At 36.4% G+C, this 23,925-nt stretch overlaps 1 protein-coding gene across 1 annotated transcript in view; it reads right to left on the reverse strand.

The window, feature by feature from the left end:
- exoc4 (exocyst complex component 4) overlaps positions 1–23,925 on the reverse strand; it is a 140,999-nt gene that overhangs the window by 44,485 nt on the left and 72,589 nt on the right. The window contains exon 11 of the mRNA XM_058772580.1: positions 3,533–3,752. Within this exon, the coding sequence (XP_058628563.1) occupies positions 3,533–3,752 (220 nt within the window). The remainder of the gene's footprint in view (positions 1–3,532; positions 3,753–23,925) is intronic.

The following is a 23,925-nucleotide window of genomic DNA, read 5'->3' on the forward strand; positions in this document are numbered from 1 at the left end:
TTTTCATCAGCCATTACTCCAGTCTTTAGAGTCCCATGATCCTTCATGAAATCATTTTAATATGCTGATTTATTATGAGTGTTGAAATTGTTGTGCTGCTTAATATTTTTTTGGAACCTGTGATACTTTTTTTGTTGATTCTTTGATGAATAAAAAGTTAAAAAGAACAGCATTTATTCAAAATAAAAATCTTTTCTAACAATACAAGTCTTTACAATCACTTTATATCCATTTAACACATCCTTGCTGGATAAAAGTATTAATTTCTTTAAAAGAAAAGAAAGAAAAAATTTACTGACCCCAAACTTTTGAACAGTAGTGTATATTGTAACACAACATTTATATTTTGAATAAACCGTTCTTTTTAACTTTTTATTAATCAAAGAATCCTGAAAAAAGTCCCCAAAAAATATTAAACAGCACAACTGTTTCCAACATTGATTATAAATCAGCATATTAGTATGATTTCTGAAGGATCGTGACACTGAAGACTGGAGTAATGATGATGAAAATTCAGATTTGCTTCACAGGAATAAATTATATATATTTTTTAAAGTATATTAAAATATCAACCTGTTATTTTATATTGCAATAATATTTAACAAAATTACAGTTGTTTTCTGTATTTTTGATCAAATAAATACAGCTTTGATGAGCATAAGAAACTTATTTAAAAAAACATAAAAAATCGTACTGATCCCAAACTTTTGAATGGCACTATACAATTACACATTACATACGATTTTATGATTTTTATAAATATATAAATGTCTACCCTGATTACAGTGGTTGTCCAACAAAATTAAGTTGGTGTTTGGGTGACCAGTTTACAGAAGGAAAAGGTGACACTGGGTTATGGCATAAAGTTGTTCAGCTTTATAAATGCTGACAACAACAGACATAAAATTTGTTCTGAGAGTTTTTCCTTTGCAGTACTGTAAGTAAATAGGAGTGGGTGTTTATGTGTGTGTGTGTGTGTTAACATGGTTCCTAATGGCAAAGAGCAGTATATTTAATGTTGTGAAACTAAAAGAAAACCCCCTTTCCCCACGGATCAATGCTCCACTTCTCCCAGGCTGATTTCTCATAAAACACCTGCTGTAACATCCGAGCCATGGCACCTGGAATACACCGACATGCACCCATAAACACACACCCACATCTCTCTGTCATCATTTCCTTGACCACAGGAGAGCACTCCTTTAAGCACCATTTGCCTTCTCCATTTGGTCTACAATGCATCACAGAGGCAATAGACAATCTGGAGAGAAGCCTTCATGGCTTCTCACAGGATGGATGGCTGTTCAATCTGAGAGGAGGGTCAATTTTAGTCTTGTACTTTCTCAATGACACACTGCATTGAATGTTGGGAGCTGGAAAACTAAACTTTAGGTTCATACTCCTAAAATAACTAAAGCTGAAGCTGACTTTTCCATGTATTTTGTCGTCAGAAACATGCAGACATCCAGGGAAGTAATACACATACTGTCAAACCGCTCTTCAGTCTTGCTTTACACCTGTTCTAGGTGATTATATGCTAATGCAGGGCTCAATGGGATGTATAAAGTGCATTTTAAAACAGAAAAGTTAAAAACAGTTATTTTAAATCGTATTAGTATTTTACAATATTACTGTTGTTATTGTAGTAAAAGTATAATGCAGTCTTTGTGAGCTTCACATTTAAAACTATTTAACTTGCTTGAAATTTAACAGGCCATTTGGTGAGTAAAACTGTATTTACTCACTAAAGCCAAAGTTTCCCCGCATTTGCTTGGCAAATCTTAATTTTGGCCCCTGATGCACACGGATGTGAAGCCAATGCTTTCCGAACGCCGTGCCGATTTTCTTTCCTCTTCGAAGTTCAAAATCAACAGGCACTTTGCAAAGTCTGTGAGAACACAAACAACTTCACACACTAATACAGCTCTTCATGAAGGGCTTCATTAAAGTGCCTCTGAAGAGCAAACTCTCTTGTTCTTTCAAACACACACAGACCACGACCCAGGAAACGGTTCTACAACAGTACAAAGCAAAAGGCCAAGATAGGACGTGCCACGCGAGCTGTCAGGAGCAAAGCTGCGGCACCTTTGATTGAAGGTAATTAAAAAGAAAAAAAATTCCAAACAAAAGAGCATTTTATGGAGCTCCCGCTATCCAGAGAGTCGCTCATTAGCCCAGCAGGGTAATTAGCAAGATGCCGCAGTCCTCGTTAAGGAGAAATCATAATCGTAAACAAATGGCTGTGAGCTTTTGGTGCCTTCCCCTCTGTAATGAACTGCCACTGTTCTCAAAATGAAAGCAATGCTAAGATGTACACACATGAACACACAACTTGGAGAGCCTTGAGATGACAGGTCTCAGTTTAAAGAGTAAGGGGGCCCATAATGGGTCTCATCTGAGTTATAACGGAGCGCTAAACTCATCACACTCAGCACAAGTGCATTCTTGCTCTCATATATTTGCAAAGAGAGCTTCTCATGAGCTTAATTGACCAGATCATGGATTCAGAGAGCAGGAAGACAACTCAGTTGTACATGCACAATTGCACATGAATACACTCAGGAACAAACAGAAGCTTGCAGCTAAACATAGAAGACAATATCAGTTAGGCAGCTTCTTTAAGGTAGTAACATAAAATAATAAAAATGTAAAATATATAATATAATATATAATATAATATAATTTTATAATGATTCTGTAATATAATCTAATACTATATAATAGTTTTAAAAGCGGAACTAAATAACTATACTTTAAAATTGAATTTTTAAATAATAATATATTATAATATAATAACCTTAAAATCAACACTATCCTATTTTTAAAATTGCATTGTTTTTTAAAATAAAATTATAATATAATCTTAAAGGCGACACTAAATAATTGTATATTTTAAAATTTGAATTTTTTAAATATAAAATATAATATTATATTATATAATATAAAGCAGCACTAAATAATCCTATATTTTAAAATGACTCCGTAAGGAGCACGTAAACTACAACAACAAGCAAATACTGGAAAGGTGAGAAGTGAGACAGTACTCATTCCCTTAGCTGATATAAGGAGCTAAGGGAGAGACGGACAGCTGGCAGCTGGTCGCCACAGTGCCACGTTGTGTGTTATATAAGCTGCACTTAACTGCTGATTCCAGGTCAGCCAGGATCAAACACAATTTCAGCTCCAATTATGATGTAGGGTGATAGGGGGGTAGGTGGCCTTTATCGGCACTCTCGGGAGAGTGAAGGAGAAGAGACGGGAAGAGAAAAAAATAACCTTCCCCCTCTTTGTAATTCAGAAGAGAAAACAATCAGACCGGGCTTTTGTACACTTGACCGGTAGGCAAATGCTGTTTGAACAGTTAGTCTAATAAATGGATCGACTAATAAAAGGGAAGGAGAGTGGGAAGAAGAGAGGGAGAAAAAGAAGGCTGTACTATTTTTCTATATGTATGTGTGCAACTATACTTTTTCTGAAAAATCCCAAGAAGTTCCTTTTAGGATCATTTACAAAGAAAACAAAACCAACATACCTGTAGAAGAGGTCTTTGAACGCCCAGGTTTTTCATGGTGTCAGCGCTGGCCAGGATTTTGAGTGGGTCGGACACTTTGGTCACACCCTCAATTTCCTTATTGGTCTCGGTGCGGACCTGGCTGAGGAACAGGTCATTGATGTAGTAGGTGAGGAAGGTGTGTAGCTGACACTGCTTGGCCTGAGCTGGACCCATACGGGACTCGATCTCCTGAATGAACCTGATGACACACAAAAAACAAAGCATTTTCATTAAATTAGAGAAAAGAGATGTCTATGCAAGGTTTGACTAAGTTTGCATATGTCGGAGCTGAGGCTTATTGGTTGGCACATTGTGGAGTGGTGCTGATGTGGGAAATTTGGGGTTGAATCCAACCTGCATTGTGTCCCAATCACTTTTTGGCATCTCTCCACTATTGTTTAATTTCGCATTTAATTTAAAAATGGAATAAAAATGTTCTTATCACAAGAAAAGAGAACAATAATATTAAATTGTTTAATATTTAATATAATTTAATTTAATTTAGATTTCAGATTTTTGTCAGATTTTTTTTTTAAATGTCAAAATCTTAATTTTCTGTTCCTGGTTAAAATTGAATTTCGAATCACAGATTTTCAGTGTGGGCTGAGACTTTAAAAACACACATCTAAGCCTCATTTCTGGCTTTTAAGTACTGCACATACACCATGTGTGTCGGTGAGGGAACAAGACAGGTGTTGAGCAGGGACGGGCCGTTGCGTACGAGCAGACAGAGGCTCATAGATCAGCAGGAACTCTGATTTATCACTACAAGACTACAGCTGCACAACCCCCCGACTCTAAACACCTCCCTCAGCACTGCACAGCCAATTAGTCAACCCAGCAGAGGGGAGCCCATCCACACATGTGCACATGAATGTGTGTTTGTGTGTGTGTGAGACATTAACAGTGGAAGCCTGGCTCAGCCCTCAGTAAGCAACAACTATACCACAGCATTTAGTGAAACGCTGCCATTACAAACCTAAAAACCAAAAGAAACTAATAAGAGAAAAATTAGCCCCTGCGGCCATTAAAACACTCTAAATATTTTTTTTTTCACTATGTTTATTTTAAGAAACACTGATCCATATGGGTTCTAGATAAGTTATAATTAATATAACCTTGGTAAAAATGATTTTAAAAAACCATCAGTGTTAAGTATGCACAATATATCGGTACTGTATCAGTTATCGGATGATATTGGGGATTTTTTATTTAATGTATTAGTCAATACTGGATATTTAATTCTGTATGCTCATTTCTCCAATTTGCATTCTTTCACATTTTGATTTCCTTTTTTACCATATAATACTTAAATTTATCTTGATTTTCATAATTCCTGAGCTCATTAGCACATTGTGAATAATTTTATTGTCTGACTGATATGTTTGTTAAAGTAAACACTAATGCATATGGGTCCTAGTTAAGCGATAAATAATATAAATAATATTGAAAAAAATCAATATTAAGCATGCACAATATATCGATGCCATATTGGTTATCGGCTGATATTAATCATTTTTTTATTTATCCATATCAGCCGATATTGGATATTAAATTCTGCATGATATTTTCTCTGATTATTACATTTAGATTACCTTTGCCGTCATCTAACACTCACTTATAGTTAATATTTAAAAAACTAATACTTTTATAACACCATTAAATCTAATCTTCAGCAAATCTCATAATAAATATTCGTTTTTAAAACAGGCCTAAATTATAATAATGCCTAAATACACATAGCATTTGAAATTATTTATTTTAGTTTTAGTGTTTTATTTTTAAATTATTTAGAGAAAAAAAGTATAAAAGTATATAAACAACAGCCATTTACTGTTATCGGTCATAGTATGTAAACATAATTATATAATTATCGGTATTGGCCAGAACTAAAAAAATGGTGCATCTCTAATCAATACAACAATTTATCAGCACCAATGACCATTTAGTCAAGCTTAAATTTTTAAAATGAGAAACTATAAACTTCCAGAAAGAAAAGTGGGGACAAATTGTATAGTGTAATTGAAGTGTCCCAGTTAATATTTGTTCTGTGTATCATGTAATTCTGCAGCCGGGACTGTATATAATATATGGCAGGGATTCTCAGGACCCTCTTGAATAATTTGGCATGGTTTCGAAATACAGACAAAGATAATAGCTCAATCTCCACTTCATTATGTCACCAATATAAATGTCCTCTATAAGAATAATTCACACCAGATGGTGTCTCTTACTTTCGCGCTCACTCATCTAATAGACACACAGCAACACGTGCACACAGCCACACACATACGCGTATCATGGGCGCAGCTTTCATGTGATCACCTCGCTGTGTTAATATTTCATTCCATAAGTCTGTCTGATCACTGGTCTTATGAGGTAAATGGAATGTGACAGCTGCTATAAAGGCTCGTTGGCTCTCTCAGCTAATCAAGTTTTGCTTCGTCCAAATTCAGAGAAGAAAAATGCATCAGGGACATCGTGAGCGTGACTACACTGACCGTCATAATAGAAGTGTGTGTTAAAGGAAGGCCCACAGAACAGCCTGGAAAAGAGTCAGTGAAGTGCAAGAAAAGACAAGACAAGAAAGGTTGAATGTTGCCATATTGTCTGGTTTTTAGTTTTTGTCACATTTGCAATCTTAGTCATCGTCTGGAGCTCCGCTTAAGTGCTAATCAAAGGAACAGCAGACAAACTTAAAATTGTTCATCCTACTGGGCAAGAAGTAGTAAAACACTCTATTTCTGTGTTTGATCTGTGGCACGCTACATTAGGCAGGTGGAGAAGTTGGACGCTCCTCTCTGCAGTCGCATAAGATGTGTGAACAGCATGTGAGTGTGTTACCAGGCTTGAATGTGCTGAGAGATGTTTGAAAACTGAGTCAAGGAAAAGGATGGAAAAGAGAATGAGGATATTTCAAAACTCGATACTGTTCTTCCATCATTACCTGGGCTCACCAGATGCCCTGCTGAGAATAGCCACACTTTTCACTATGACAACAGCAGAAGAATCCATGCATAAATGCCACATTCTAATCACTTGCATTTTTAAATGTGTGCATTTGTAGTAAACATAATGAATACTTAAACCACATTTTTACTGCTTATGATAAACTGCAGATGATAGAAAATCTATAGATCAGAGAAGCCAATCATTTCAATTTCAGTTATGATTCTTTGTGGATGAGGAATTTCTGGACTCAATTTTACCTTCAGGTGTGTTAAAATGTATTAAAATCTGGATGTGAACTATTACAACTAAAATTGTTTGTGTGACATGACAATAAATTTATATATTTATTCATTTATTGTGTGTGTGTGTGTGTGTGTGTACAGTCATGGCCAAAAATATCGGCACCCTTGGTAAATATGATCAAAGAAGGCTGTGAAAATTAATCTGCATAGTTAATCCTTTTGATCTTTTATTAAAAAAAAAAAATTCACAAAAATCTAACCTTTCATTGGATAATAAGAATTTAAAATGGGGGGAAATATCATTATGAAATAAATGTTTTTCTTTAATACACATTGGCCACAATTAACGGCACCCTTTTATTCAATACTTTTTGAAACCTCCATTTGCCAGTTTAACAGCGCTAAATTTTCTCCTATAATGCCTGATGAGGTTAAAGAATACCTGACAAGAGATCAGAGAACATTCCTTCATCCAGAATCACTCCAGACCCTTTAGATTCCCAGCTCATGCTGGTGCTTCTTCTCTTTAGTTCACCCCACTCATTTTCTATAGGGTTCAAGTCAGAGGACTGGAATGGCTATTGCAGAAGCTTGGTTTTGTGCTCAGTGACCCATTTTTGTGTTGTTTTTGAGGTTTGTGTTTGGATTATTGTACGGTTGGAAGATCCAAACATGGCCCATTATAAGATTTCTAACAGAGTCAGTCACTTATTGATTTTTTTATCTATTGGTATTTGATAGAATCCATGATGCCATGTGTCTAAACAAGATGTCCAGGACCTCCAGCAGAAATATAGGCCCACAACATCAAAAATACAGCAGTATATTTCATTGTACACGTGGGGTACTTTTTATCCCTCTGTTCACCAAACCCATCTTGAGTGTTTGCTGCTAAAAAGCTCATTTTTTAGTTTCATCTGACCATAGAAGCCAGTCCCATTTGAAGTTCCAGTCATGTATATAACTGAATATGCTGGAGTTTGTTTTTGGATGAGCTAGGAGAATTTTTCTTGAAACCCTCCCGAACAACAGATGTAGGTGCTGTTTAACATTTTTTCTGACCCCAAGACTCAACTATTTTCTGCAATTCTCCAGCTGTGGTCCTTGGAGAGTCTTTAGCCACTCAAACTCTCCTTCTCACTGTGCATTAGGACAATATAGACACACGTCCTCTTCCAGGCAGTTTCGTAACATTTTATTTTGATTGGAAATTCTTAATTATTGCCCTGATGGTGGAAATGGGAATTTTCACTGCTCTAGCTCTTTTCTTAAAGCCACTTCACTAATTTGTGAAGCTCAATTATCTTTGCTGCACATCAGAAATATATTCTTTGGTTTTCTCATTGTGATGGATGATTAAGGAATTTGGGCTTTGTTTTCCCTCCTATTTATATTTCTGTGAAACAGGAAGCCATGGCTGGATAATTTCATGTTCATAATCACCCTGGAGTGCTCAAAATTGTGAATATGAATGGGAATATACTTCAGAGATATTTTACTCATAAGAATTTCTAGGGGTGCCAATAATTGTGTCCAACATGTATTTGAGAAAAATCATTTCATAATGATATTTCTCCCCATTTTAAATTCTTATTATCCAATGAAAGGTTAGATTTTTGTGAATTTTTAAATAAAAGATCAAAAGGATTAACAATGCAGATTAATTTTCAAAACCGCCTTTGATCATACCAAGGGTGCCGATATTTTTGGCCATGACTGTATATATATATACATTATACATATATATATATATTAGTGCTGCCAATCGATTAAAAAATGTAAATCACAGTCATGGACTGTGATTAATCATGATTAATCGCAAATTTAAAATACTAGGATTTACCTGTAAATGTGTTGAAAAAGAAATGCAAGACAAACTAGTTTAAGGAAACAGAACCTTTCACACCTCCGCCAGGTATGAGACATAATCCTTATTATTCTTTTATCATTATTCTTTTGTTTTTATTCAGCTATTATCAGCCTTTAAATTGCCAATAAAATGTTTACCAAGCAACATTGCTTCAATCCCAGTATACATTTACCCAACTATTATCAAAAGTATTTCTAAATAAATACAACAAAACATTTCTTGCGACCTTACAGTACATGAAGTATTATGACAAAATGCATTATGAAGAAGAGTTGGACCTGTTCTGCAGCTACATTAGAGCTAACATTATCATCATGCTACATAAGACAATTTATGAGATTAATAGTACACTTTTACTCAGAACACACTTCAAACCACCATCGAGTGTTTGTAATAACTTCCTTTTAAGATCACATGTGGAATTTGGTCGTTTACTGTTGTTAAAATATGCCATTTATAGGCTTTTATATCGCTGCACAAATGAGCATTTCAGATGTACACATTCCTCTCAAGAAAATCACATACAAATATCCTATCGTAATCGTGTGTTTATTATCTTATATAATCTATAGTGGCTGTTGTCATTTTTATTTCTGCTGCCCTGGCTGAAACTTGTGTTTTAAAGCGAAACACACTGGAATAAGCAATTTACAGAAAACCTAACAGGCTACCAAACAGTCTTATCATAAAACCCCCAAAGTGCTTTAAAATGTGGACAAAATGTCTGAAAGCTCCAGAGCGCAACACACACAGCTGGACCTTCATCTCCACAGAGATACCATGAAGACACCTTGGAAACCGCACAGCATGGGCAATCCATGTCTGTGAAATCTTAATTAACAAGTCACAAATCAGTTTATCAAGAAAGAAAGAAAGACAAGAAAAGAAAAGTAAGAAAACAATGTAACAGCATTGCTGCTGTGTTTACGAGTAAGCAATGGGTGAAAAAAAAAAAACCTAATGTGGGATCAGACCAGGAACAGTCACCATACTGAGCCCCCCTCAGAGCAGGATGAGATGTCTGTAAGCATAACTCACAGCTAATAAGGGGATTATGGCATGTAATCAGAGCTGGGCTCCTTTACATTCTTTACTGAAATACAATTACTGCCGTGTGATCGGGACATAACCGTTCATTGACGGATGATCTTAATCCATCCAGAGGATAACAGAAATGAAACATTATCAACATTTGATGAGGGTCCAGAGGACTAGGAAAAATTATTTTAACTCTACTGCGAATAAACAGAGGTTTTAGCCTGTGTGTGGTCACAAGCTTCATTGTTTCCATTTTTCATACTCACAATTAGGGATATGAATAAATTCTAACCCTGGGTGTTTATCATAGATGTGCATATTTGGGACCATTTTATAACCACCCAGAATATCCTACAGTAGCAACTGCAGTAGCACTGAGATTAAAAAAAAAATCCTCAGAACACTTTGCAGTTGCAAAGCAAAACCCTAGTAACCATACATAAAAAATTTAATAAAATAAAATATTGTTGCCAACTAGATTTAGATAAATACTTCTAGTTGGTAACATATTTCTCAGTAATAGCTGGATCTGTCAGCATCTTAGATTCAATATCTATGATTCAACAACAAGCTTTAACAGAAATGTACAACCCGAATTCCGGAAATGTTGGGACGTTTTTTAAAATTTGAATAAAATTAAAACAAAGACTTTCAAATCACATGAGCCAATATTTTATTCACAATAGAACATAGAGAACATAACAAATGTTTAAACTGAGAAATTTGTAATTTTTATCCACTAAATGAGCTCATTTCAAATTTGATGCCTGCTACAGGTCTCAAAAAAGTTGGCATGGGGCAACAAAGGGCTGAAAAAGCAAGAAATTTTTAAAAGATTCAGCTGGGAGAACATCTAGCAACTAATTAAGTTAATTGACATCAGGTCTATAACATGATTAGCTATAAAAGGGATGTCTTATGGCGCTTTTCCACTGCGTGGTACAGCCATTTTTTGGTTGTTTAAAAAAAGGTGTGCTCGATCCTTGGCTGGCTGATTTAAATCTAGTGGGTCTGTGTGTCTCGTGTCGCAAGTTCAATGACGCAGGCAGTGACGATTTTCTCCGAATTCCAACACCAAAACTCCTGAAACTCATAACCTCGATACCTAGATGTCTTCAAACTGTTTTGAAAAGAAGAGGAGATGCTACACCATGGTAAACATGCCCTTGTCCCAACTATTTTGAGACCTGTAGCAGGCATCAAATTTGAAATGAGCTAATTTTGTGCATAAAATGGTAAAATTTCTCTGTTTAAACAGTTATGTTATCTATGTTCTATTGTGAATAAAATCTTGGCTCATGTGATTTGAAATTCTTTTAGTTTTCATTTTATTCAAATTTAAAAATGTCCCAACATTTCCGGAATTCGGGTTGTAATTTCTGGACAAGTTCTTCACTGGTCTCTACTGCAGTGTGTGGCTGAATTCACTGGCTGATGTCTAAAGCAACTCATAGAATGTGACTCTTCTAAATCAAAGCCCTCATCCTGTAGACTCTCACAGACATACACAGACCGAGAAACATTGCACACACACTGAGTCCCAGTTTATTAGCACTGACTGCCTCTGATTGCGCTCAACAGCATCTAATTAACTGTCATTAGAAAGCAGATGTCTGTGCCCAAGGCCTTCACTGGATTATTGTGTGCAGAGAGCCCTGCCTGTGAATACACACACACAGAAAATGGTACGTCAGCCACTTCCTGTACTTCTCCCCTCCAAACCAATTACAAGCTCAGTAATTAAACCATCCTTGTAGTATAAATATGTATTTGTGTATTATTGAAGATTATTGAACAAAAGGGTGAGGGAGGACATGAAGGATAGTGTAGCGGAGTCATTTTTAATAAGAGTAAAGTGCCCTGAGGTTTGCTGTCTGTCGTTGGCTCAGCAGCTGGGCAGGTTGGCTTGTGTAACGGACATGCTGCAGTCTGGTGTAATATTCACTTCTGAAGACTGACAGAGAGCTTTATGTGATCTGAGAGAGAACACGGAGGACATAAACAGAGTGCTCACACACAAAACACGTACAAGCCGTCAGACTCGCCAGGTGTCACAGTTTCACAAACTTTTCTGCTTTTCTACTACATTTTATATCTAGACATAAAAGTCTTAACAGATTTTAAGCTTTGTTTTTCCCTCAGGGAACAGTCCTTTTTAAAGTTTTAAATCTTTCCTTTATGAGGTAAAAACGTTAATTTAATTTACATAATATAAACATCTCTTTTTCAATATATGTATGTATACTGAAAGACATATCTTATGCTCACAAAGGCTATATTTATTTGATAAAAGAATAGAAGTTTGTTTTATATTTTAATATATTTATTCCTGTGATGGCATCATTACTCAGTCTCAGTGTCACATTATCCTTCACAAATCATTCCAATATGCTGATTTGGTGCTCAAAAACATTTGTGTTGAAAACAATTGTGCTGCTTAATATTTTGGTGAATAGCATGATTAACAACAACATCAAAAGAACAGTATTTATTTGAAATAGAAATCTTCTGTAACATTATAATTAAACTTTACTGTGACTTTTAAACAATTTAATGAATCCATAAAAACTTAATTTACTTATTTAAAAAAAAAAAAAAAAACAAAAAAAACTTACTGGCCCAAACTTTTGAATGTTAGTGTATGTTCTGCTACAATTGGAGCAATTCAAGCTTGAAGTAACACTTACTGTAAATGCAAAGCAGCCCAAAATGAATTCAGAAAATCTTTATTGCGTTTAAAGCCAGTCGGAGTGCAACAGAACAGAACAAAATGCAGGGGTCTTGAAATGCATTTGGTTGTAAAATAGTACTTGAAAATCAGTCCATCTAGTGTAAAAATAAATGCATAAATAAAACACATACATAAATAAAATGAATAAATCATAAACAATGACAGACTCAATCACAGAAATCTATTGCTGTGGACTTGATGCCATTATTAGGTCTATATTCAATTATATGCACATAAACAGTATATTGACATAAGCCACTTTTAATCAATATTCATCTGCTACAATAATTTAATGTCTTCAAATGATCATAATTTGGTGGGTTTTCAGTAAATATATTTGAGCAAATATGCACGATTAATTAACTGGCATAACATGTAATTACTTTAATAAAACTTTTTAATTAAATGACAGTCCTAATATTTTGATTTCACATCTGCCCCTCCAGCAAATTATTTATGATCAGATGTGTTTTCATATCACAAGATAAAATTTGTAAAATAAAATTTGTAAACCTAAACAACAGACACAAGATCAATAAAGACAATCTTTCTATATTTTATGACCTTTTTTTTTTTTACCTTGTCATAATATAACAAGTAGAGGATATTCACCACAGTGACAATGAGAAGCCATCAATGATCGTAAAAAATACTGCTGTGTGGGATGATTTTATGGAATTTATAGACCATAATTAATACTGCTTCAAAAGCAGGTTTTTAATAGCTGATGTCTCATCCCAATTACAAAGCTAATAATGTATTAGTAAAAAAAAAAAAAAAAAAAAAAAAAGAGTTTAATTCTGTAGGTCTCACATGGTTAAATCTACATAAAGACTAATTATAAATGAGCATGAACAGCAAGGTACTAGAATACTTAAACGAACCACTAGATGGCAGTATGTCAGTTCTCTGTGTACATATCTGTGCAGTTAGGTCTTCAGCCACCTTAACGAAGGGAAACTGTCTTTAGAAAGCATTAAGATTGCATTTATTGGGTTACTATCGAAACCGACTTCGCCATGCGATGTATTTAGCTTTCGTTGCGTTCCTACAAAGACAGCGGTGAGGTAAATGAATACAGCCAACCCACACATACACCCACCAGCTCTGAGACCTCCTGCTGTGTGCTGCAGATCTTACACACACACACACATCGTCTCACCAAAGGTAGAGCGATGGGTGTAGGACAGAAATGCCTTATTGGAAAGGACCGGCATGCTAATTAAAACACATGGAGGTGGAAATCAGAGAACGAACGCGATACATTGCCAGAGTCACAAAGTAGTTCACTTTTCTCTCTCCTGGTTTTTCTCTCAATTTTCCTCTCCTTTTTTACAGCATCATTATTTACAGAAACAAAAGTCGCAAACCAAAGAGAGCAGTTTGTAATGAGCTGCATTTCTGGTGGAAATTATGAAATGTTGTTTAGGGCCGACAAATTCGGCTATTTGAGGTATGAAAATGTAAGTGTGCGAGCGAGAGAGAAAGCGGTGTTTTAGGCCAATTAAACTAGGTGAAATCTATCACACGAAGACGACCAGGGGCTTGGATTCCTGCAGTCAACAGGAAATGAGATCGGCTCGTTTGGCTGACATGTCCCCGTGGTGACAAATTACCCTTCCTGATTCACTTTCACGTTCTTTGCTTTGCCTTTTCGCCCAGTTCTCAATATCTTTCCCTCCCACTGTCTAGTTTCTCATCCTCTGCTTTTTCTGCATATTCAGTTTGAGGAAAAAAGTATGTGATGCTTTGACCTCAAGAAAGCAGTTGGACCAGAAATCTCAAGAATATTGCTCAACTAAAACTGTTTTGGAAATGGAACCCATGCAAAAATTTCTCCTGACCATTGTCTGATCTGCAATTACAGGAAACATTTAGCTGAGGTTATTGGAAGGTTATCGGGAGGTTAAAATGGAGATTCTGCCATCATTTACTCACCCACGTTGTACAATCTGTACAAAGACTTTCTTTCTTTTGCACAAAAATATGATACAATGAAAGTCAATGGGGACCAACATTAGACTGTTGTTTAAAACATCTATTGTGTTCTGCCGAAGAAAAAAGATTTAGACGACACAAGAGGGTTGAATAAATGAATCCTTGGAAACCAGAGGTTCACATACTTTTGTCACATTCCACCGTGAAGGGCTTTCAATAAAAAAAATATGAAAATCTATCATTGTTTGTATGCTTACTTGCTTAAGCAGACTGTGTTTTCCTACCGTTGACAATCAGAGAAAAAGTATGTGAACCCCACACTACATTATTCCACCTCTAAATGCGGCCTTTACAAACACACATCACTGCCTCCCAAAGCAGCCCACCGCACATCTGGACTGGATAATAACCTGTCAGTCTTTTTTCCTCTGAAAGCATTTGTTTTCAGAGCAGCGGAGGGCTGTTATTACCCTGCGTGGTTTGAGCGAGGGAGGAAACTCTGCAAATTGAGCCATTAGAGCAGAAGCTGGGAGTGGCCTGCGTTTAATGGGAGCCTGCATGGGCGAACGGCATCACGCACTAGGCGATAACAGCGTGAGTGAGCGTACAAGCCAGAAAAAGGGAGAGAAGGCAAGTGATTGTGCGGTTAAAAGGGTGAGGAGTGTTGATTGACACACTACCGGCTTAACAATTCAACCCCCCTTGGGATCTGGTCTAATCAAGCTCCCTTTCAGGCCACAAAATGGCCGAATCGCTAGGGCCCATTTCAACTTCCCTCTTAATAGAAGCTGCGACTGCTCACTAAACAGTGCAAGAGGGGGTTCTGGAGTTTTATAAAGCCAATAGCGCGGGTAGGTCATCATCCTATCCCATTGGCGAATGGGACTCCAAGCACTTTAGAGCTCCTTCAATTAGAGCTCAGCGTCTCCTACTGAAAGAACCCAGTAAGTGCTCTGACGTTCCAGCTCCTCAGGGCTCTGCTGAGGAGGACTTAATTAAATCACAGAGGCTTTGCCAAAGAGCGCGGCCCAGGGCCAGTTTTATGATTTATGTGCCGGCCGTGGAAAACAGTGAAGGCTGGTCCTCTGAGGTGACAGTAGAGACCGTACAAACACGTGAACTCAAGAAACGCTCTCTGTGGAGCGTCGGCTGAACTTTAGAAAGTCTGTGCTCAGTAACACCTCGTCTGGTGTTGGTGTACAAACATTGGATTTTGGCAGGAGGACATTAACACTGTTTTACAGCCCAAACAATGCCCTCTACTGACATCCGTTCTTCCCCATTATTGCACATTACATACAACTACAGGCAACAATAAGTGTGTATATATGCGCATTTATAATCACGCTAAAGTACAGTGGGTTCCAGCTACAGTTAAAAAGACCCAATCTGTGTAAAATGGAAAAAAGAATGACATTCAGGTTTGAAATGAAATCATTTTTTACTTGATTTTTACATGGTTAAACTATTCCTTTCATGGCTCTTAACTAAAAAAAAAATAAAAACTAGAGAGTCATTGGTTTCTAATATTTAACATTTTGAAACCAAATAAAAGAAATTAGGTATATTGGAGAGAGGTATATTTTCAGTCAGACATAACTAAAAATGATTCATCGAGGGAGTCAGCTGCAAACACAGAAATGTCTCTGAACAATTCACCAAGTTATTCAGTTGCAAACACACTAACAGCTCTAAACAATTTACTGCTGAGTCACAGCAATTCTGACACGATTTTTTTTAAACCTTTTTGAATGACTCATTCAAAAAAAAGTTCAAAAGAATAATTTGACATGATGGACACACACAAAGTTTTCCAGACTGTAATCAAAGTGAACAGATTTCAAATGTCATTTTTTGACACATTTGAGACAAATTCAGACACAGTCTGGAGCCTTGGCTTTAAACTCCTACTTTTTGTCAAACAATAGATGAAACAGATAAACTATTCTTTTCAACTCTTATCCAATTTATACAGTCTTTGTGGACACATAGTGAATGATTCAGTATGACTCACTGTTGTAAGTGTAGTCCGCTACAGGCCCCTTGAGCATCAGACACTAAACGCAACTGTCCCCTCCTTTCAGAGACAAAGAGAGAGCCAAACTAGAGTACATAACTACACTTAACACCCTCCAAGACCCTACACTGCATTGCAGCAGACATCAAGACTAAAAATAAGTGCCTTCTCACTTCAGACCAGAGGACGTATTGCAGAGCAGAGCCAGATAAGGTGCTTTAAAGTATGTAAGGGTAGCTGTTATCTGCCAGCGACCCCTGCAATAGATCATTATAGTGGTCAGATCATACAATGGACTCTTAAAGCTGCGCAACACCGTACTGCATTACAGCGTCACATCGTAACCATGTGAACTGAGCGCAGGGATCATTCTTATAGCAATATGAGCTTTTTTTTATATTCCTTCCATCACCCACAGGTGCACTTAAAAGAGAAACCAATCTACAAGTCACTACTGGTCTTATAGTGCTCAGGAAGCCATTTGCAAAATCGGAATAAAACACTAAATCATATTTACCGCCCTCGTATTCGTTTCGTACTCCACAACTCACTTTTAACCAATTCCCCCCCCCCCCACACCCCCTCTCTCTCTCTAAGCCAGAGTGTTATTCTCCCAGCAGGCATTTGCCGCCGTATATCTGCAGGAGTGGTATATTGAAATGGTTTGAGGTATACTGGCGGTTGATTGGATGTGAAAAGAAAACAATGAAATAAGAGGGCCGAGGTGGAGGGAGGGAATAGCAGTGCTCTGAAACAAATACCGTGTTGTTTTGGTCACAAGGGGGCAGAGGGCAGCTGCAAGATTTGGTTAAATTCAGAAGGTGCTGCTCAAAAAGCAACCTATTAAAATGGCATTCTTTGGCGTCTTCCTCGCTTTTTCCATCGGAAAGAGGCCAGTCAATCATCGAATGCGCCGTTGCCCGAGGAAAAATAATATGGTTTGTATTTCGCTCGCCGTGATTCAATTGCGACCGGCGAGATCACCTCTGCTCCGAGCTGTCATATATATGATTCACATTAGCGTGCAAATGGCCGGCGTGTCTGGCTTTCGCAGGTATGCGGGAGCGCAGACGTTCGCAGGCATGCGGGCGGCTGTAGAGCATGTGGATGAGGTCAGGTGACCCTCTCGCTGGAATGCGAAGCTGTCTATCTTCGAGGGCCTGGAAAGCACCTGCGGAGTGATTGTGGAATGAGGGAATAACCTTGAGCGAGATTTGAACTAGTTGGGTAGTTTTGCCGAGGGCGACGCTGTGTGATTGTCTGCGCTCTCCTCTGTTCTAATCCAGATCAATGAGAAACACAGGCTACCAGGAGTTGTGTCTACTGGGAACATGAGGAAGTGAAATGTGTGCATGGATGGAAGGAAGGAGGGAGCAATGGTGTGCTCCTAATAATATCAGCCAGTACTTCTGCTGTGATTAGCGAGTGGAGAATGCTATATAAATATTATGGCAAGCAGCAGGTGGTAAACAAGCTAGTTTAGCTTAAACAAGCATCAGAGCTAGTTTGTTTTGTGCTTTTTAATGATCATAAATGAGGCAAACGAAAGAACTCTAGTTGAAAAGATGAGTTCTGGGAAAATGTTTGGCTGGGTTATGATCAGTCGACATCACATAAGAAGAAAAAGAATTTTAGAAGATAAAGACGATGCTGAAATAATTCTTATTTGTTTCCTATTATATATTACAATTTATAATAAGTGTGTGTGTGTGTGTGTGTGTGTGTGTGTGTGTGTATACACACACATATATGAATAAATAATTTGACTACTGACATTGCAAATTTTACACCAATTTAAATAATGACATTTAGCACCAATAAAAATGTAGAAAATAATGAAAAACTATTGCAATAATAATCTAAATAAATAAATAACAAAATTTAAAAAGCCATAATTAAATTCTCTAATTTTCTTCCTAATATACATTCAATTGTGCACAATTCATTGGTCCATGTTGCTCCAATAAATAAATAAATAATTAAATATGCATTAATTACTTATTTATTTGATGAATTTTTGGTTGAAGGATGAAATCAAGTCTTGCCTACATTTGTTTCATATCCAATTTCCCTGAAATTAGTTTCATATCCATGAATATCCCTTTTCACTAAAACACATCAAATTCTGAACATCAAATGGCTTGTAAATGCCAATTTGATATTAAATATATTAAAAAATCTTCTTTAAAAAAAAAAAAAAAAACTTCAGTTTAAACAATATTGCCTGACTCTCTTCATTGGTGCCGTGCAGTCATGTTTCATTCACTAAGAATCTTGATTGAAACATTTTGAAAGATGCAGGCATATGCTAATCAAGAATAGATTTGCTCTAATCAGAGTTAAATTCCAGTATCAAATTTGTTTGCAACATGACGGGAAAAGAAAATCACCCAAACTGGGGCTCTGCTGCAAATGCTTTCAGAACAAAATAAAAAACAAGCATCTATACTCCTCCACCAATCAAAACAGCAGCTGAAAGAATATCTGTTGGTACAGGCAGCTAATGAAATGGGATTTCTGAATACTCTTTATGACGGCAAACTCTCGGATGTAGAATTAAATGAAATCAACTGGGTACACGGCAACATGCTTTTCTTTGTACTTTATTATGTTTTATTTTGATCTTTGAGCAAAAAAAAACATGAGGATTTTTGGATGGTACCTCTGTAAGTGCAAGGCATTATGGGTAGGGTGACTCTGTAATGAGAGTCTTGCCGGTCTCTAAAATTGGCTTCCCATGTGTTCAATTTCCAAAAGAGCAAGAAAATGAAAGGAGCTCATCTGAAGTTCTCAATTCATGGCTAAATGAAAATGAAAGTCAAATATGGCATATATTCTGCTCTACTACAGCAACAATAGCACTGTGAAAAGAAAGCGCAAGCGAGAGAGGGAGAAAAACTGAAAGAAAGAGAACAATCTTGATCTTGTCAGTCGTCTGCCTGGTTTGATTGGAAAAATCTAGCCGACTAAACTCCAGGCACCTGGGATCCATGTGGCCAGTAAAACAGAGACTTTTGATGGCTCTTCATCAGAGAAAAGACTCCATTTCAAGCCTTGCACACACTTTTGAACTCTTATTCTTTCCACTCAAGACCAAAGTAAGTTCTCCAGCATCTGATATGTCCCCAGCTCTCTCAATAACCATCTGTTATGGCATTTTCCCCCTGAAGAATCACCCCAGTCCTCCTCCTCTCTCTCTCCTACTGAGCATAAAGCAGAACCCCACTGATACCTCGTACTTAGTAAATTACATTTGCGACCAGCAGGAATAAATACTAGAGATAAAGACTGCTGTAATGTCCTCAAATCCATTAGAATCTCATATTCACACATCGCAGAAATCACATTACAACACAACTAATATCATTTCACCCAATTTGGCTGCCGTGAATGAAACAGTAACATCACACATAATGGATTTTTTCCTCATAGTCTGCTCTGTCTTGGATTCCATTAGGATCTCTTTTAGATTTCCTTCCCATCTTCTCGCTTTCCTTGAACATTCACTTGTTTTCTTCATACTATGTAAAATGTAAATTATTTGGGTATGTTGCATAACAATCCAGGGTGGGAGAAAAATTAGCACAGTGCAACTAGATTCATACAATATGTGCGCTAAAACACATTCACAGGAAAATGTAGTAAAACTCTGCCCTAAGAATAATTTTAAGAAACTAAACTCTAATGTGTTCAGTAAACTGAACTACAAACTGCACTTAACTTCAATGCACACTCTAAACTAAACCAAAAACTAAACTTCTATGTGCACTGTAAACTAAGCTAAACATATTTTTTGCACTCTAAACTAAAACTAAACTTCCGTTCACTCTAAACATAAAAACTAAACTCCTATGTGCATTGTAAATTAACTAAATTTCTATGTGCACTCTAAACTAACCTAAAAACTAAACCTCTGTTCACTGTAATCTAAATGAAACACTAAATTAAATTTTTATGTGCACTCTAAACTTTTATGTGCAAACTAAACTAAACACTAAACCTCGGTTCACTGTAATCTAAACTAAACTAAAAACCAGACAAACTTTTTGTGTACTGTAAACTAAATTTCTATGTGCACTCTAAACTAAAAACGAAACATCAATGTGCACTCTAAATTAAAACCAAACTTTTGTGTGCACTGTAAACTAAACTACACTAAACTTCTTTGTGCACTCTAAACTTAAAAAAAAAAAACCTGTCAAGGGTAATTTACTGCCTACAGTGAATTAAGCATATTTTTAAGGCATTTAAGCATGCTATTCCACCAGTTCTCATTAGCGTAATGCCAAAATAAATCTCATCCTCCTTAAAAAAAAAAAAAAAAAGTCATAACTTGTAAAGTATTTGTACATCATAGCCTTTACCTTAAAATAACATTTGATGTACTGCCATTATGCTGATTCCAACTAACTAAAAACAAACAAACAAAAAAACTCAATACTGTTAAAAGACATCCTGTATTACAGTAATTAGAATCTAATGAGAAATATCATTGAGAATAATGAGGGGGAAAAAACTCAAAAGTAAACCACCTGGGCGCATTACAGTAATGAGAATTTGAGCAGGAAATATGTTTAGTTGTCATGAAATAATTGCCACAAAAAATATCAGTCCTAAAAACATGTTTTTATTTTCTTCATGCAAAAACATTTTATTAAAAAAGTCTGAGAAATAAATATCCAACATCACTTTCTGCTAATAGTGAGGTGAGACGCCATAGGGATAGAAAGAGAGATGTGCTTAGCAAGCCAGGGCAGCACAAGTCACTGATGCCCTATAAAACCATTAACTGAAGAAAAAAAAACCCATAATAGCAACTTACAAGCGATCACAGTTAGGCAATAAACACCTTAATTGTTCTCTTTGGTCTCTTTTAGTGCAAAAATTAGCAGCACTACCTTAACTAACGCTTACCAAAAGTACCATCAGAGAGGACACAGAGCCGCCCACAATAATGAAGGATGCCAAGGTGAGCTGTATCAGTGCCCCAACACAATCAGGCTGCCAGCCAGAGCTTCACAGAGCCTGCACAGAGCAACCAGGGCTACGCAGCACAGGATTCATTTCAATATGAGAGAGAAAGAGAGAATAGCCTCGAGTAACTGCAGTAAATCATGTTTTAAATCAAATTTAAAATCTGTGGCTTCACCAGGGATTCACCAGCCAGCTTGCCCAAAGCTACAACACATTCCACTAATGCAACATTATGACACCAAAGTCTACAGACTCATGAATAAGCACCATTTATGAAGGTCGCCAGGGAGAGATGGAAGATACATCTGCAGCGTTACCTTTAGAAACATGATGAATTAATCAAATACCACTAGGGATGGTAATTGAAATTTCCCCAGAAAACACTACATATACGTAATATTTTACATATATTGTTTCCAAATATTTTATTTAATTAAAAATTGCAAAGTACTGCTTTGTTGTTGTTGTTCGGTTCTCTGAAATTACAAAAATAATCACTAGTAGAAACATTCAGGAATCAGTAAAAAAAAAAAAAAAAACATTAAATGTGTGTCTATGTAAATATATTAAATGTCAAAAAGAATCATTAATGGAATTATTTTGGAATCAGCAACAAAACAAAACAAAATATGACATAGGCTAAAACATAAAATGTTTTGTGCATTCCAAACACTGAAACTAGGCCTGGGCGATAAAATGGTATCGATATTTATCGACGGTACTCCTTCATCTATAACGATAGAAAAAATGTTTGATATAGCGCACGATATAGGCACGTGCTATGAGTGACGCAGACAGCACACACAAACACAAACATGAGTGCTGTGCCTGCCTGTGATGAGGAGATTGTGAATAAAAAAATTTTATATTAGTCGAATTTAAAATAAAAATTGCATTTCAATGCAAAAATGGTACAGTCGAATGTTAGGTGTGCATCAGGGAGCGTCGTCAGATGCGGTGATGATGATGTAAGTGACCGTGTTGCATTTTAATGTTTTGTTAGTCTAGCCCACGAGATGCGCCGCTGCTGCGTTACTCATTCAAAATATTAGAGAAATATAGTAGCTCAATGCTTAGAAGATCTTGATTAGGTTAAAACCGAAACCATGCCATTCACACAGAACGTATATTTAGTGCATTTTTTAGACGGACAAATACGTCTGCTGCACTCGCGCATCACACGAGATGTATAGAAAGCCATGCAAAGTTTAAACGTCTAGAAAACACGTCGCGAATTTGTGGAGGTTTATTCCTTTTCACTGCGTCTCATATGTTTTCAAATGCATTCTGTGTGATCGGCGATTCGGCTCTTTTTTTGTTTATGCAATGCATAAATACATGATGCTGTTTTGTTCATAATTGTTTATGCAATTTACGAAAATATATTTGATTTATATATGTTAATTTAGACGTTATGCGTGTTTTTTACGGACAGTTATTTCATTGCATTGACAATTTAATACGCTGCATTGTTTTGCTCATTGCGCCCTCCTGTGGCCTCGGGAGACAAGCCAAAAGTTTCCATAAAACTTATTTAATCTGCATATAACACATAAGAAAGGAGATATTTGTTTAAAGTTTATTTTGTGTTTGACTGTTAAAACAAACAAACAGAAAAATGTTTGTCTCAGTAAATTGGGTAAATTAAAAACAGTCAGTGGTTAAATTTAAAAAATGTTTCTATTGCGCTTTGTTTTAAAAACGGTTATAAAAAATGTCAATAATTATTAATACCGAACAATATGAAACATTATATCGTTGATACATTTTTTAGCTATATCGCCTGGCCCTAACTGAAACCAATAAAAAACTGTTTTCCAAAACAAGAAGCAAAGCAAAACAAAACACAAAACAACATAACACAACAAAACATAAAACATTTAATGTTTTGTGCATTCAAAACACTGTGAATCAAATAAAACTGTTTGCCAAAAACAAAATAAAAAAAACACAAAACAAAACAAAAAATGTTTCGGGCGTTGCAAACACTGTGAGACCAATAAAAACTGTTTGCCAAAAGCAAAGCAAAACAAAACAAAAAACATGAAACAAAATGTTTTGGGCATTTCAAACAATGTTAATCAAATAAAAACTGTTTTCCAACAGCGAAACAAAACAAAAAACAAAAACATGTTGTGCATGTCAGAAACGTCAGACTCAATTCCAAGCAATTTTGTCTTTCATAAGACTGACGATTGAATCACACCATATCGTTTTTACAGGTGAATGTTGGCAGGGATCTAACTATCATGAGAGCTAAGTGAGCACAAACAGCCGTCTTCATCCTCCATTCCTATTTTCAGCTTCTCTAATTTGCTTTCACCCTCTCCTCGTGTCTTTCTCCTCCAGAGAGCTGGGCCTGGTATTCGGCATTCATTCTCTCATATAAAGAGCCTAATCGGGGGTTATTACCTGCTCAGCATGGCAGGCACACCGCCTGAGCCAGGAACTCTGATTCATCATTAGAAACGTCTCAATCTGCAGTTTAAAAACATAGCTCTGCACATTCAGTCCATTGCTTGAACAGGTATTATAAGCTTTGGAAACATGTGAACAAGATCTGCTCTATAAGCTCTATAAACTCAAGCAGCATTAATGCTGAAACGTTAA

This window comes from Onychostoma macrolepis, chromosome 04, assembly GCF_012432095.1.
Source record: "Onychostoma macrolepis isolate SWU-2019 chromosome 04, ASM1243209v1, whole genome shotgun sequence".
Taxonomy (NCBI): domain Eukaryota; kingdom Metazoa; phylum Chordata; class Actinopteri; order Cypriniformes; family Cyprinidae; genus Onychostoma; species Onychostoma macrolepis.